General features: G+C 34.3%; 2 protein-coding genes and 1 long non-coding RNA gene across 3 annotated transcripts in view; 2 read left to right on the top strand and 1 right to left on the bottom strand.

The window, feature by feature from the left end:
* The window catches only part of LOC111505340 (mitochondrial glutamate carrier 1), a 28386-nt gene extending 21365 nt beyond the window's left edge, over positions 1-7021 (top strand). The window contains exons 6-8 of the mRNA XM_023160133.2: positions 1186-1371; positions 1681-1837; positions 2179-7021. Of these exons, the coding sequence (XP_023015901.1) occupies positions 1186-1371; positions 1681-1837; positions 2179-2323 (488 nt within the window). The 3' untranslated portion in view covers positions 2324-7021. The remainder of the gene's footprint in view (positions 1-1185; positions 1372-1680; positions 1838-2178) is intronic.
* On the bottom strand, positions 6464-8545 carry LOC111505342 (uncharacterized). Its single transcript, XR_012465364.1, has 2 exons — positions 8326-8545; positions 6464-8265 (listed from the first exon to the last, which is right to left on the bottom strand). It is a non-coding gene; the product is annotated as an uncharacterized lncRNA (long non-coding RNA).
* Positions 8546-8947: 402 nt separating this feature from the next.
* LOC111505346 (mitochondrial glutamate carrier 1) lies at positions 8948-15427 on the top strand. Its single transcript, XM_074174869.1, has 7 exons — positions 8948-9173; positions 9364-9498; positions 10114-10263; positions 11938-12065; positions 12333-12518; positions 14042-14198; positions 15257-15427. Exons 1-7 carry the CDS (start codon positions 9148-9150, stop codon positions 15402-15404), a joined length of 930 nt encoding a protein of 309 aa, XP_074030970.1. The 5' UTR covers positions 8948-9147; the 3' UTR covers positions 15405-15427.
* The last annotated feature ends 1312 nt before the right edge of the window (positions 15428-16739 follow it).

The raw sequence follows: 16739 nt of genomic DNA, 5'->3' as shown, positions 1-16739 counted from the left end.
ATTGCTGATATACTACTGTTGATGTCTGCCAAAGTAGCAGACGAAACGTTTTACTTCAAGTGCCATACTTCGCAACAGAACTTGGGGTTAGTAAAATCACCGTTCAGATTTTGTTTTTTAAAAACATTTGCACCACCTTCTTTCATGGTTCATTTGGTGCACAAATTGCGGCTGCTCACAAATTGTACACAAAGGCTAGGATTTATCGCGTACTTGCATGTTATGGTACGCGATAATCCAGGTGCCCTAAATAGAATCTGCTGGAGAGATTAAAGCAGGTTTCATAATAATGAAGTGGTCAAGACACACAACGCTCATTACTGGTCCAACCACAATCCCCATTGGATAGCAAACATTCGTTTCCAAACATTATGTAGTTTGAACCTGTGGTGTGAACTGTACAATTAACATCTCACCGGAACTATCAGAGCATATCCCTCTGACCGAATGACAACTGATAATTTGTCAACAAGATAGTGCTCCACATTGTTATCCAACAGCTTATTGATACATATGCTTGGAGATATGACTCCGCTAGATTCATTATATTGAGTTATCTGAAAGAAATTGTATGCAAAGTGGAGGATCTCAAAAATCGAATCTTATCACACCATAGGCCTGCACTAGGTAACTCATGAGACGATATAGAACTTTTGTGGAATCAGTTGGAGCGTATTTCGAATATATTTCTTATACTCGAGGGAGGTATAAAATTGGGGATGCCATAAAAATAAAGGTGGGTTTCTTTAAAACTGCCATGGTTAGGTTAGGTTTCAAAGCTGATCTCAAAAAAACATCCTGAAGTCTTTCAAGACCGTCCTTGTTTCATTTTTCTAATTATAAATCATAATTAATTTTTCATTGTGTTTGTGCATTTAGAGAAATAATCTCTTCAATTTTCCGACAATCATTGGACAAATATTGTTCAACAAATTACCTGTCCCGATCAAGTCTCAATTTGACCACCAATTTTAATTGTTGTTTAGAGGTTTGTTAGCCCAAGTTTGATTTTGTAACAACCACTCTAAACGAATTTGATTTGACACAAGGGATGTAGAGTTTCATAATTAATAATAATTACCAATTCAGGTCATACATTTCTAAACTTTAGTGATTCATCAACAACAAAAATTTATATTTGAAAATGCAGTTGAATAAAATGTCAACAGAATTTTTTTGTTACAGTGGGAAAGACTGTTGAAAAAACCTCTGCAACTACTCTGGCGATAGGTTTACTAAAACAGCAAGGTATTCTGGGGCTCTATAAAGGCACTGGTGCTACCATGCTGAGAGATGTTTCATTTTCTGTGATATATTTTCCTCTGTTCGCTACTCTGAACGATTTAGGTCCTAGAAAGAGTGATGGGTCAGGTGAGTTTGAAAATTTATCTGTAAAAATATTATAGATGGATTCAAATGATGACTTGAAGTGTCTATTGTTGGTGAAATGAGAAAGCGAAGAACAACAGGGTCCTTGAGAATCCTCATTGATAATTTTTAGTGTTGTATGATCATTCTTTGGTACAGTTATTGTTTCTTTTTGTTTTTGGGATTCTCAACCATCCATAATCTGAAAAAGTCTCCTGGAAAATTCACTACTCAATATAAACCATTGAAGAGTTTAACTAATCAGTGACTTGGGCTGATAAATTTCATATTTATTCATACATAATTCAACAGGCGAGGCAGTTTTTTGGTGTTCCTTTTTGTCGGGATGTGCAGCAGGATCATTTGCAGCGCTGGCTGTAAATCCTTTCGATGTAGTCAAAACTAGATTACAAGCTCTGACAAAAGCTGAAGGGGAACGGTCGTACTCTGGTATAGGAAATGCATTTGTGTAAGTAACGTAAGCAGTACATTTGCCACTTTATCAAAAACTTGCCTACACATCTTTCATCTAGATTGGATAGAAATCTGGTATCATCAAGTGCAAAATAAATAAACTTTATTCATTGGCTTTGTACCGGACAGTAGTTGATATAACTCAGTCATATGCTATAAAATATAATATATCTGTTGATGACTGAACGAATTCATTGTGTTTGAAACTACATTTCATCAGTTTCAGCCCACATATGTGTTAACTGGAGATAAATACCGGTGTTTCTGTCTTTTTCATGAAATTGTTCATCCGCTATTTGATTCAACAATTTATTTATGACATTATTTACATTGTAGGAACATTTTGAAGTATGAGGGGCCTACAGCTTTCTTCAAAGGAGGTGCTTGTCGAATGATTGTTATTGCTCCCCTATTTGGTATCGCCCAAACCGTCTACTATCTAGGAGTTGCCGAGTATCTTTTAGGTTATAAAAGAGTTTAAGCTGTATCCCGATGGTCCTTTTAAAGCAATTTTAAGTCATGAGCAATTTTGATTTTAAGTGATATTTATTTTGCTGAATGTGCATCATTATTTTAAGAGTTGATGCTCTTTATGAAACTACTCTGTTATATAGAGTATTTTTGTGATAGCACATAGAAGGAAAGTTATTGCTGATTCAATGAAAATTAAAATTATTTTTATACCTTATTTTTCTGTGTGATGTACTCAAATGTCTACTTACCAGATGGCAATTTTCATTATAGGACCAGTTAACTTTAAATCCCGTTTTACAGTTTTGGAAATATCGCCTACTAAGAAATGTAAAAATTATTTTGAAATGTTACGGGTGGTTCTCAAGTGAACGACAGAAAACTTTCCATTCACCTTCAGTTTTATTTCAATTACACTTATAATTTTGTTTGGTAGATCACTAACAACTGGAATTCTAACAATTTCAGTTGACACTTTCAATGTTTTTGCAAAATATAAAACCGTGGATTGAAAGTAATAAGTGATAATGATAATAATAACTAATAAAAAAACACTTTTTTGATAAAACTTGATTTTATTATTCAATTTAGTTACTTTCGAGAGCGCTATAACGATTATAGCGGTCATATAATTTTTTGATTCCAGTGAGCATTCTTTCGATATTTGAGAACAAGAAAAAGTGGCTAGGGGCCAGATCTGGAGAATACGGTGGATACGAAAGCTATTCGATGCCCAATTCTTGCAGTTTTGCCATCGTTTCAATTTATTCCCTACACGGTGCATTATCTTCATGAAATAGCTTGGCTTTTTTTTAAATAGAGCCGTTTTTCCGCGATTTCATCCTCTAAACGTTCCAATAATGCAATAAATAGTCGCTGGTTTTCCTATTTTCGAAGTAGTCGATAAATATTATACCATGCGCAACCCAAAATACTGATTACAATTTAAAAACAACCACACACGCATTTTTCTGTCAGACTCTACGATTATCAACTCAAAAATTGTTCAACTATTTTTGACGCACTAGAGTTAGAACAGTCCTTAAATTAGGAAGCTATATAGAATGTTGGGTCTATACAGTGTTCTCTACCAATGAAATATCCAAACTGGGCTCTAAGCATGTGACATCGTTTAGAACCAGAGGAAAAGTTTGAGTTTCTTTTTTTTTTATATTGATATGAAGAGCCAAACCCAAAAATACTCTGTACAACATGAATAATGAACAAATAATTAGAACAAAAACTTATTATTATCTAGAAACCAGCCAGAGAGTGTAAAATGTGGATCATACTCAAACAAAATGCATAGTATTTTCTATATTTGTTTTGGCAATAAATCCTATAATTTTATATCAAAATGGGAACCATTTTGGTGATTAGCCCGCAGTGACAATAAATGTATCATTGGTAAATGTTAACGGATAGTGTCCACTAAATACGTTTGTCAAAAATGTTACTCAATTCTAAATGAGGAAAAGTCAGCGGCGGCTCGTCAGAGGAGGCAAGGGAGGCTTAGCCTCCCCATAAAATTTGAGGCTTAGCCTCCCCATGAAATTTGAGGCTATTCATCACAATAAATTAAAAGATATTGACAAATAATTATCATTATTTTTTTCTAAAAATGCTTGGTTATCATTACTTTACCATTAATTTTTAATATAAATATATAATATGCCCGAAAAAACACTCACTCACTCACTATGTAGTACGTACCACACGTACGTACGTACGTACATACACAAGGGAGCCAAGCCTCCGACCGCTTTAAAATACACAGGCTGCACGAAACCGATCCAACAAGTGATATACGTCCCGATTTGTAATTTCGGTTGAAGAAATTATAGCGTTAGAGGAGGCTAGCCTCCAGTTGGTCTCCGTTAGTGTACGACTGCGTTTGTTTTTTATTTAATTATTCAGACGGGATGCCGTGACGGACCGGGACTGAAAAATATTTCGGTAAATCGTTTGTGTTTCCTGATAATATTTGTTATTTGTGTATATAACAGGCAGTATTGTATTATAGCAATGCTTTTTGGTAATATTTTCAATGTGTTTTTAAAGTGTTTTCTTTCAATTTCAAGGTGGTTTCAGGTTTCCACTTTTCGGTAAGTTTCTTTTTCATTTATTATGGATAAGTCGGCCGAAATTAAAAAAATCTGACGATCTAGTCGATTGGTTGCTGACAAATAATTTTAAGTCTTTATCTTATGATAATAAATTTTACATTATTAAAACTCTGGAAAGGTCTCAACCAAATTTGATTTCAATTAAATCGTCAGAAAATCGACAAAATCGTGGATTTAATATTAGTTGGAACGATAAATGCGATTGGTTAACCGGCTCCATTAAACGAGAAAAGCTTTTTTGTTTGCCATGTGTTTTATTTTCCGTACAAAACGAATACCAAACGTGGTCTAAAATAGGATACTCCGATTTAAAAAATTTACCTCATTCTACAGAAAGACATTTTAAAATTTTGTTTGCTAAAATTGTTTAGCAAACAAAATATAGCAACAGCTTTAGATACAGCTCAAAAAGAGGCCATAATTTCTTATAATAATCAGTTTAGAGAAAATCGGTCGAATTAAAAAAATTCATCGATATTTCGATTTATTTGGGTTCCCATGAATTAGCTTTTCGTAGACACGATAAAACCGAAGATTCGATTAATCGCGGCAATAACAAGGAACTTTTAATGTTATGGGGCAAATATGATTCACAATTTGGCACTTTTTTAAACTGTAGCGTTTTTTCGGGCACCTCAAAAACCATCCAAAATCAGCTTATAGACAGTGTGGCATATATTATTAAGGAAAATATAAGCAAGGAGTTTGAAAGTGTTTCTTTTTTTGCATGGGAAATTGATGAAACTACCTATAGTACCTGTACATCACAACTTTCAATTGTTTTTAGATATGTCAAAGATGGTAATGTGGTAGAACGTTTTATGGGTTTTCATGATGTTTCATCTGGACGCACAGCTGACGATTTGTTTAATTTTTTAATTCGTACGTGTAACACCTATAAATTTACGCAAAAGTTAATTGCGCAAACCTATGGTTCACCTAAATGGTTCACAAACTAAAATAAAGTCCATAGCAGCTCATGCACTTTTTACGCATTGTCATGCCCATGTCCTAACTTCAGTATTAGGCAAAGCGTGCAACAACATAAAAAAATCCCGGCCTCCGGCGGGCTTTTCTGTATGTATATAGCCTTTATGACTTTAGCCTCCCCTGTTCTCCAATGCACGAGCCGTCACTAGGAAAAGTCATACTTTCGAAACAATCAAATAGTTTAGTGAAAAATTCTCTAAACCTAATTGAGTTGAGAGAAATCATAAAAGATACAGTTGGGTTGATAAGAGAATATCGACAAACTGAATGTGGTTACTACTGTGAAGAATTATTTCCATCAGTGTCACTGTTTTTCGAGTTTGGAAGCCGTGGATTTTTGGAATTTCTTCCTGACGTTTCGCTGGTGCGAGTGGCTTGCTATCCGATGACTAACTTTTAGGCTTCGTAAAGCGAATTTATGCCTTGTCAGGTAATCAGTTGTATTGGTACCTGGTACCTGTATTGGTACTTGTATTTGTACCTGCACTTGTACCTGTACTTGAATTTCGAACATTAACAATCTTGCTGCCTGTTGTCATTCTGTTTGTTATTTTCGAATTCCTTAAAGCCTCAAACGAACCTCAATCGAATATGGAACCCCAGGTACAAATAAAGGTACTACTACAACTGATTACATAACATGGCATAAATACACTTTACGAAGCCTAAAAGTTAGTCATCGGACAGCAAGCTATGATGATTAAACCTCTGAAGAAGCTAGCCACTCGCGCTAGCGAAACGTCAGGAAGAAATTCCAAAAATCCACGGCTTTCAAACTCGAAAAACAGTGACACTGAAAACCTCAGCCGCGAAAGTCTAAACCATTTTGTCAATTATTTCTATTTGTAAAATTCACTAATAACGAATTTAGGTCAATCTCATAAAATTCGTCATCATTCCATCAATCACTCTCTAAAAACATGTTCTATATTCAATTTTTGCATATCTGGAAATGTAAATGTATTTTATCTTGTCGAACGGAGTGATACCTCATTTTTTATGTACTGTGGTATATGGAATTCCCAGTTTATCAGTTGTGAAAACTATTTGTCTAATACAAAAGAATAGGGATTGTTGAAACTTTGTAATAAACAACATGTAAACAAACTAATCTATCAAACAATAGTATATGTCATGAATTTATCCTAACATCTGAGAAATTGCCAACGACCACGTTGGTATCTCTTCTCTGTATACTGCGTACAGGCTGTTATACTAACGTTAACTGTTTCAGCTTTCTCTTTCACTTGTAGAACATGATGCTGTGTGAAAGTGTATATTTCCTTGATGACGCATGTGTATTCTTTCGTCGACCCAACTGTAGTTCCTATGATTGTCGAAAATTCGCTTATAGATATACATAGAGAGAGAGAGAGAAACTCATTTCAAATACAATATTTGTTCTTTATTAAGATTAAAAAAAACTGATAAACGTCAAATTTTTTCATATATATGGTGAACTTATGCCAGATATCCACATATCAAACATAAACAAAGATAGAAAGGGTCTATGAAAAAAATAGATTCACGTTTTTGTGTTTCAAGTTACTTCTATGATACTAGGCTACGCCTTTATCATATAAATTCAGAAGCCCATCACAAATGAAAACGTCCTCAAAGAACTATTACAGTAATCAAAAGGGAAAATCTAATATTGATAAAATTATAAATTTTTTCAAAAATATGTACATGATCAAAATCCAGTTAGTAAATACATTTATATATTCAGTTGAGGATCCAGTAACACTATAAATATTGATTGGAGATTTTAGTATGTTATAGTGTACAAAGTGCAAATTTGTATACCAAAATCATCAAAACTTCCAGATTATCTATTTATAGATTGTTTATTAGTTACTAACGGTGATGATCGGTAGGAAGTTCATCCGGTTTTCGTGCTATGGATCGCTCATTAACAGGCAAGACGTTGTTGATTCTGAACTTCCACAAGTTTCTACTTCTGAGAGTCGAGTTCTTAAGGAGATTACAGCTCTCTCTCTCTCTCTTCCTCAACCCATCTATTGATTTGGTTTATATAAATCGGCTATATTTCAGTAGGACTCTACCATTCATATTTGTTATCGATAATGCTAGATTATAGAAGTACCGTTCAGAAAACAATGTTTAAAAAATATTGTTTTGAATACCTGTATATTTTTTAACTATCTGACTGATGAAATTGCTAGATGAATGTATTCAAATCACCGTGAGGTTCCACACAAAGTTCAAGCAAAAACGATGTCAATTTTTTATTCTGGTATAATACATATCACGAATTGAACCCCTTCATGAATTTTTCATTTAGCAATTCTGGTTGGAATTTATTTTTTTATTATTTTTGTCATCTCTTGTTTCAGTCCCTACATACATTATAATATCAGGTCAATTATATCCAATGATATAATGTAGGTGTCATCATAGTTGATATTAAATATGTAAATGTATCTCCTGTTAAATTAATCGTTTCATTTTTCGTCCCATTCAGTCCATTCAAGTACCTTCCTTCATATGGTAAATGCTGGCAATAAAACGTCAACGTCAAAAAAAATTACTGTATCTGAAATTCCTAGTCGTAAAACGATTAAATCATATATGTTTAGTATGAAATAAATACACTTCAATTTCTGTGAAAATCAATGTGATGCAAGTATTTACCTGAATTTGAAGATTATAAACCAGTATTATCTTGGTCGAGGATTAAATGCAATAATAAACAAACTTTTTTGAGGTTAGGTTTTATTTCTTGTATTTTTCGAACTTGTTATGTTACCTTTTGGTGTGCACAGATTTCTTTCACGGTTTAACTTATCGCATCATCACCATAAGATGCCCTGACCTAAATTTAAATGAATCAATGTGTAAGTGTATGGTAAGTATACGTTTCTAGGTACATTACCGATGTTTGCTTTTGTAAATCCTGGTTCCATGACTCATATTATTTTCCTTTTGATTTAACAACACAACAAAAGAAACCATTCACTGTAAATAGTGACAAGTCGTACAGAAAATCAAAAGAAACGTATCACTTTTGCATTATATATGAGCTGTCATATTCGTTTGTTTACTCTAACGTGACGTAATTCGCTCTGATTGACGTTCGAGACATCATGGCGGCTTGCCGTATTTTGCAGTTTTATTTTACCAAAATATTATTAATCTCGCTCATGATAATACAATAAATGCGTGTTCTGTAATCCATTTATAGACTTTCATGAAATTAATTCATCATTTTAGTGATTTTACTTACTGCCTTCATATTTATTGAGTCCACTAATGCATTTGTGATTCAGTACAGCAACACTGATGAGACCTATGGCGGTTGAAACATCCTTCGGTTGCTTTATTTTTGGGCTATGGTTTTAACTAGTTTTCTACATTTTGGAGAACTATTTCGTCAATATATACTTCAAAATATATTTTCTTAACCACAAAATTTCTTCACAACACTTCTTTCTTCATAAAATTAATCATTTGAAGTTAGTCTATTGTCATAATGATGTCCAAGAGACAGATGCTGAATAACCTTCAAGTCACATTAGTTTGACAAGTTAATTACAGAATATCTCATTAATGAACTTGCGATAGAAAAAGTCTAAAGAGAGAATTCCAAATTCCGAAAATGCAACTTTTAAGTTAGAAAGAGGAAAATAGTTTTGAACTATTCAACGAAAGTCATTTTTTGAACTGTTTTGTTGCAGATTTCAATTAGAAGAATCGTATGGCTGAAAAACAAAGTAATTTTTCGTAAGTGTATTTCAATTTCTGCCGAAAGCGTGATAGATAAGTCTGTTATCAAGTTCAACTATCAATAATTCCAAATTATTGTCGTTAATTTCTTGTGTTAAGGTTTCATAAACGCCGGGGAAATCAAAGCGATCGATCTGATGGTTAGTCCACGATTTTTTCAGTTGTGATTCTTTTTTCTTGTTTTTAGTTTATTACCCAAAATTATAAATGGAGGAATTGCAGGAATCGTTGGGGTCACATGCGTCTTTCCCTTGGATTTGGTCAAAACCAGAATTCAAAATCAGCAAATAGGTAAACATGGCGAAAAGATGTATGATAACATGTAAGTAAATGAGCCGTTCTACATAAAACATTTTGGAAGCCGTTTTATCTCTCTCTGAGGAGACGAAGGAGAAGCCTAAGAATTATAAACTTATGCGTATTAAGAATTAACGAGCCCTTATTTTTTATGTGCGATTCATAGCACGGATTGGACGATACGCAACAAAAATCGATAATACGGCCGGCTTTCTCGATCCACCGTTCCACATACAGATTGAATGAATAGAATTAATGAAAACTAAAAATTTTTCAAACGATGTTTCAAAATGTCAAATCAGTTGTCATTTATTCAGTCTGTTTTGCCAAATCATCATGGACTTATATAGCATTCAACAAAATGGGTGTTTTGTTCGGGCAACGTAGCGCGCGTTTCTCCTATTTTACGGTTGCCATAGTCGTCCTGCCGAAAGGACCATTCGCTATGTGGTGGATTTGACTCCACTGGTTCAATAAAGGATTGACCAACTTCACCTTTCGCAGACCATAATTTGACGAATGTTGCGTCGTGACTTGGGCTTGCAACCGTACAAAATTTAACTCCTCTTTATAAATTTTTGAGTTGAGAACATTATGAATAAAAGATATTAAGATGAGTTGAACTTGATTTTTATTTTAGAATCGACGCCTTCCGAAAAACTTACAAGAATGAAGGTTTTTTTGGTATGTACAAAGGCTCTTCAGTAAATATACTCCTAATAACCCCTGAAAAGGCGATTAAGTTAGCGGGAAATGATTTTTTTCGCTTCCACTTGCGTACACGAGATGGGTAAGTGATACTTTTACGCATACATGTTTTATCTTGAATAGCGATTCCGTATATAAACTCCCGAGGAAAATGGACTTGTTTCGTGCTATGGAAAATGATGCTGGCTTGCTCATAGACTGATAAAGTGATGAGTATATTATACTTATCAAGTCTAATCGGTCCCAAGATCTCTTTATATTTGCAAAAAAAAAAAAACAATTCGAAAAGCAAGAATTTAAATTAGCCGCGTATCTGTTGACCAATTAAATTGATCGTGTCTAGAGCGGAGTTGCCAAGTGTATTGGTTTTGAATATCCAATCACATATCTGATAATTCAATTCGACAGACGCCATTTTTGTTGTTATTGTTGTCAACTTGGTGTGAATACAAGTGTTACAATTATCTAATTAAAGGCAGATCTCGGCAGATGCCTATTTATTCCGTGTCATTAGTTTACATTCCGAAAAATATTTTTTCTGGTTATTTTTGGATCGAATTTTATTATTACTACCACCAAACAAAAGTTTTTTTAGCGTTCCAAAAAACAAAACGAAACAAGATCTATGGTTTTCTTGAGTTGGCCGAGCTGAAATAAAAATTAAATCAAAACTTTCCATCCGTCGATGAAAGACAAAGTCTGAAATGAATGTCATATAAATGAAAGGAACCTACTAAATGTACCACCTACCATACAATTTTTCATTCTTCAATTCAGTACCTACCAAAGTATTGCAATTTTTTCAAGTAAAATTCATCGATCATTTCAAAATCGACTCTTGGTAAGTTGTCGGAGTCAACTTCAACAAAACTAGGCTCAACATTCAACCTTCCTCTCAAGTTTTGGAAGATTCAACAGATCACCCAAGCGAGCCTATAACGCTTGAATTTAGGAGCAATATTAGGAATCGTTTTTATAATAACAAATTGCAGTTGTACAGATTGAGGATTGTAGAATGAATTGAATATTTGAAATAATGCTTTTCCAATCCAGTTTGCTATATTTTTTGATTTTCATAACTGTATATCATCAAATAATGCATAAAATCATAGTTCAGGTAAATATTCTGGAATCTTACGACTTTCTGTACTGGTTTTAGATATATAACTTATTTCCAAACATGATTTCTCGTGTACATTTTATTCTATATGGAGAATGTCTCATTAATTGAAACGTTAACGGGTTCATATACACTTACATAATTTAATTGATAATTTTAGGCTTCGTAAATTTTACGACTTGGCAATGTTGATTACTTATATTGTTCCTATTGGTCAATCGATTAAGAAGCGGGAATAGGCCCGTGACGTCACCGGCCTACCACATTCGATGGGAAAACTACGGTACTTAAAGAGCTGAAACAGAGAGCACTGTTTTTCAATTTGAATTTTCTATATAGTGAACTATAAACCAAAAATCATGAAACTAGCCCATTGGGATTTGCCCCAAACTTCGGGAAAGATTATCTAGATATACTTGGTAACCAAGAAAATAAATAATTTCATCCGTCGTATTCAAATAACTGAAAGAATCAGACCACTAGACATCCACATTTATACCCAATTGAAAAATGTTCTATAAATGGAAATATTTTATTTTATACAAATTTACAAACACGATAATAATTCAAATTTCATTCCAGATAGAATGTTTATATAGAAAACAGTCCTTTCTAGCAAATATTTTGTATTCGCAGGAGGCTACCCCTTTACAGACAAATGCTAGCTGGAGGCCTAGCGGGTATGTGTCAAATTTTTATCACTACACCTATGGAGCTTTTGAAAATCCAGATGCAGGATGCAGGACGTGTAGCAACTAAGGAAGGTACATAATTAAATTAGAAGAAATAATTCAACAACCGCATTGAAACATTTCTAATTCATTATTTTTGGAATCTTCCTACAGTAAACTTACGGGTGGGTATCATAAGTGATGACTATGAGTTGAAAAAGATTTTACATTCAGAAGTATTCCCAAGTGGGTCAACGCCACAGAAAACCCTTCCATACAACTTAACAGTGTTAACATGAATTGGATATTAATTGAAAAATATCGTATAGAATCGTGATTCTGGTTATTTTTTATTTTTAGGAAACAAACTCGGGAAAAAAATTTCGGCTACAAAGTTGACGATGGATTTGTTGAAGAACAGGGGATTTTTCGGATTATTTAAAGGAATTCGTGCCACTTTGATTAGAGATGTTTCCTTCTCCGTTATGTATTTTCCTTTATTCGCAACTCTGAATGACATGGGCCCTAGAAAACAAGATGGATCAGGTAATAGTCTTGTTACATTTCACTGCCACACTGAAAATACAACACAAACACTTCAACTGAAACTTTGGGCTAATATTCAAATGTCTATCACTTTATTAAAACCCTTCGTACCGCACTTTCAATTGAACTTCTCGATCTGCGTTTTGGTAGTGTTCATATAAGGTAATGGAAGTCTCTGAAAGCCGGTAGGGAAGTCCCTGAAACTTTCTCGAAGCGATGCGACATCTAGATGCGAAGTGCAAGTCGAGTTCAGCGTGATTTTGGACACGTCACAATTGATTAACGACGACCAGCGGCGGCCAGCATTATTTTTCAGGAGATGATTTACGACAATATTCAGATGTATCTTCTTGAATGTTGACAGTGAAGACTTCCTGTAGGTAACAAAATACGGGGAGGAGATGTCAATTTCATTTTTGATACATACTTTCAGTATATTTGAATTATTTGTGAATTTGGTATCTGGTGTATTGATTCACTTAGGAAAAACAACGTTGTAATCAGGTTTGGAACTTAATGTATGGCTAAATGAAATACTTTTTCTGCCCTTCAATCATTTTCATTGTCACGCATCGACCTGATAAGGGCTGTATCTGTATCTGTAGAGTAGGAAGGGTGAGTGTAGGCTCACAGCACTTAGGCCACATTTGATCCATTGTACATCCTCCCGAGGATTTGATCCATTTGTACATCCTCCCGAGGATTTGTCCTCTTAGGTCAACGTCCATCCTGTCCTTCCCAAGAAAGTGGAGAGGAGACATCTTCATATGGTCGGTCGGTAGCCGGGCGGTTCGACGTGGGTGCTTTGTTCACTCAGTCAATCGGCTGATGTGTTAGTCGATGGTTCAAGCCCCAGGCTGAACGCTCGATCGTCCAACCCGTGGTAGGAATCACACGTTAAAAGGTAAGACCTCGTTAGTCCTCAGTTCGCACAAGTTTCAACTTCTGAGGGTTGTCGTTCGTAGGGGTGCGACAGCTGGTTGAAGAGAAAAACATATTTTAAACAACATACACATACATATCGGCAGGTGTAGGCCAAGACTTGTCGAACACACACTCTCTTTTTGACTGACAAGGGCTTCAAGAGTCTTCCAAAATTTCCTTGTCGTTAAGATCTGTCAGACGTGTTTTGAAAAATCGGAATCACCCGTTTAGAATGCTTTAATGTAATATTGTTATATGTTGTTAATTTTTTTAATTGACTGCAGACTGATTTATGTGATTTATGTGTATATTGATTATAACATATTGATAATAACAGTTGACTTCATTATCACTAATAATTCCTGATGATAGAAAAACAATTTGATTGGGAGTTGAAAAATAATGAATCAAAAAACACTCAATAAAAATCTCAATATTAATAACTTTTTCAGAGTGTAAATTTTAAATTGAATATCTAACATCGTCAGATTTGGCATATTATAAACATATACGTTATATTATAGAAGTTCCTGAAAGTATGAAAAGCTAAGCGTGTTTACACTTTTCGGAAAGTCGCGAATGAACTTTTTTTGCTTTAGGCGAAGCGATATTCTGGTGGACATTTTTGTCTGGATTGCTTGGCGGGGCTACCACGGGATTGGCTGTTACTCCCATGGACGTGGTTAAAACTCGACTGCAAACTGAGACGAAAGCCAAAGGTGAAAAACAATATACTGGAATGACCGATGCATATACGTAAGTTTCAAAAACATTTTGTAGTAATTCCTATTCAACTGAAAACTGGTACAAACCCGTGGGTACTTCCCGGACGGTTGCCAAAAAATTGAGGGTAGGTAAATCATCCCCTACAGAAATTAACATCGGCGCCGCTGGTCGTCGTTAATCAATTGTGACGGGCCAATTTCGCGCTCAATTCGACTGGCGCTTTGCGACCGTTCTAGGTGTCACGTAGCTTCGAGAATAATTCTACCGAATTTGAATATTAGTTTGAAGTTTCGGTTAAAGTGTTCGGTTGTATTAACAGTGATCTACAATCTTTGAACGCATACGTTGGGAAGAACAGAGAAGAAACGCAGAAATGACGACGGGAGAATTAACACCGGAAAACATGATCTGCTTAAAAAATCTGTTTAAAATCTGTTTTCCCGTTAACCAGCTGTCGCACCCCTACGAACGACAACCCTCAAAAGTCGAAACTTGTGCGAGCTAAGGATTAACGAGGTCTTACCTTTTAGCGTGTGATTCCTAACACGATAGGGAATATACTCAAAAGTATAGAAAACTGGGAAGCCGTTAGTAAACTCTCCAAGACCATCCTGACAAAGAAAAGAAAAGAACTCGATGAATAATAATGAAGTACTGAAGAAAAAGGAAGAGCCCTGAACTATCACTACAGTCTGCTATTCCGAAGTAATGCCCGAGGGCGGTCCCAGAGTAGTCTGCTTGACTCATGAGTGGTTTTTCAGTCAGTAAAAATTCGACACTATCTGGTCACAGGGCGACCAGGTGTCTTTTGAAGATTTTTCCACTAGCCGAAAAAAAAACAGTGAAATGAAGTTAAGTTTGATTGTTGCTCAGTATAGTCAATTATTGGCAAACCCACGAGAAAACGTAACAGTACACTCATTCTAATGAGAACTTTTGTCATTGGTTGATAATTGAAAATGGTTTAATCGACCGAAACCGGACGTAAGAAATTAAAATCCTAGTAGAAATTAGACAAGTTATTTCTTTAGCCTGTATTCAATTGAAAATGTTATCCGGATTTTTTTCAAATGTTTTATTCATTTCAGGACAATATTGAAAAATGAAGGTCCGCTAGCATTCTTCAAAGGTGGCGCATGCAGAATGATGGTAATTGCACCGTTATTTGCAATTAGTCAAGTTGTTTACTATATAGGAGTTGCTGAATATTTGTTAGGTATTGATAAGAGGAGATAATAAAGTAGGTTATGAACAAATAACCCTTTTTTTATTGAAAAAATTATCAGATAGGCTCAATGAAGGCTTTCAAAAATACCAGAAGTCGTGTTGTTTCATTAATTCAACGATTCTAGCCCTGAATTAGCACAATCGAATCAAAACAGGTATGTAGGTAAATATTCGAAAGATAGTTTGAAAAAATGAATTTTTGTTGCCTGTTGTTTGTTACTATGTAATGATATTGAGACCCATATCTGGCCAAATGCGATATTTGTTCTATGGCATTGACAATTGCAAAAAAATGTGCAAAGTTGAAAAAATATTATCAGAGGACGAACGAAAAAAAGTACTAGATTGGACATGAAACTACTGAAACACGAATCTATCAGTAAATAATTTCGCGGGCTACTTAGGAACATTTGATTAGCGATTTCTTTTCCGATTCTCAACAACGAGAAAGTATATATCTTTCTTTGATCGAACATTTCGTATCTATCAACGAGGAGACTGACTTTTGAAGCAACTTATTTCTTGCTTTCAACATACATTTTCATCTGAAAACGCCAACATTTGGAAAATGTTGGATCCTGGCAAATATTGAGTAATTTCAAACACACTTGTGGGTAGTTTGAAAAGTCACCATTGGCAACACTGTGGATACCAGTGAATAGTGGTAAATAACACCGTTTTAATTTCATCAATTCGGACTTCCATTGTCTAATATAATATAAATTGATTTGAAATCCCTGAAAGAATCTGTAAAAAAATTATGAAGATTAACCAAATAATAACATAAATTGAATTGAACTGGCCGATACTTCATGTTCAAAAACTAATCAATACAGTTCATTGTATGATTGTAGTGAAAAATCATGCAATAAACTGTATTGATTAGTTTTTTCGAAAAATAACAAAAAGATGATGGTGGATACTAACAATCGAAACGTCGTGACGTAAATTGGTTTGGATTCTTTTATTTTTTATTTTTTGTTCAATAATATTTTTTAATGTTTTATTTTTTTTATTTTTAGCTTGTATTTATATTTCAATTCCTTTTTTTTTGGTTGTTGCTTGTATGTTATTTCTTCGTAATTTCAGTTTTTTGTTTAATAAAATTGCTATTTTCTGAGTAATCTTCTTAATTTTTTTACAGATTCTTTCAGGGATTTAAAATCAATTTTTATTATATTAGACAATGGAACTGATGAAATAAACCACGAAACATTGTCAATCACCCTCAAACAACACCATTTTGAGTTTGAAAAAGTTTTAAGAAGATATTTATTTATATTTGAAATGGCAAGAATATAAACTTATATAATTAGAATTATATAGAAAAAAAACAGCACCAGG

This window comes from Leptinotarsa decemlineata, unplaced genomic scaffold (genome assembly GCF_025532065.1).
Source record: "Leptinotarsa decemlineata unplaced genomic scaffold, Ldec_3_MD MMD2_tig00000882_RagTag_RagTag, whole genome shotgun sequence".
Lineage (NCBI taxonomy): Eukaryota > Metazoa > Arthropoda > Insecta > Coleoptera > Chrysomelidae > Leptinotarsa > Leptinotarsa decemlineata.
The sequence above is the reverse complement of the archived record's forward strand: the minus strand, read 5'-3'. Positions and strand labels throughout refer to the sequence as shown.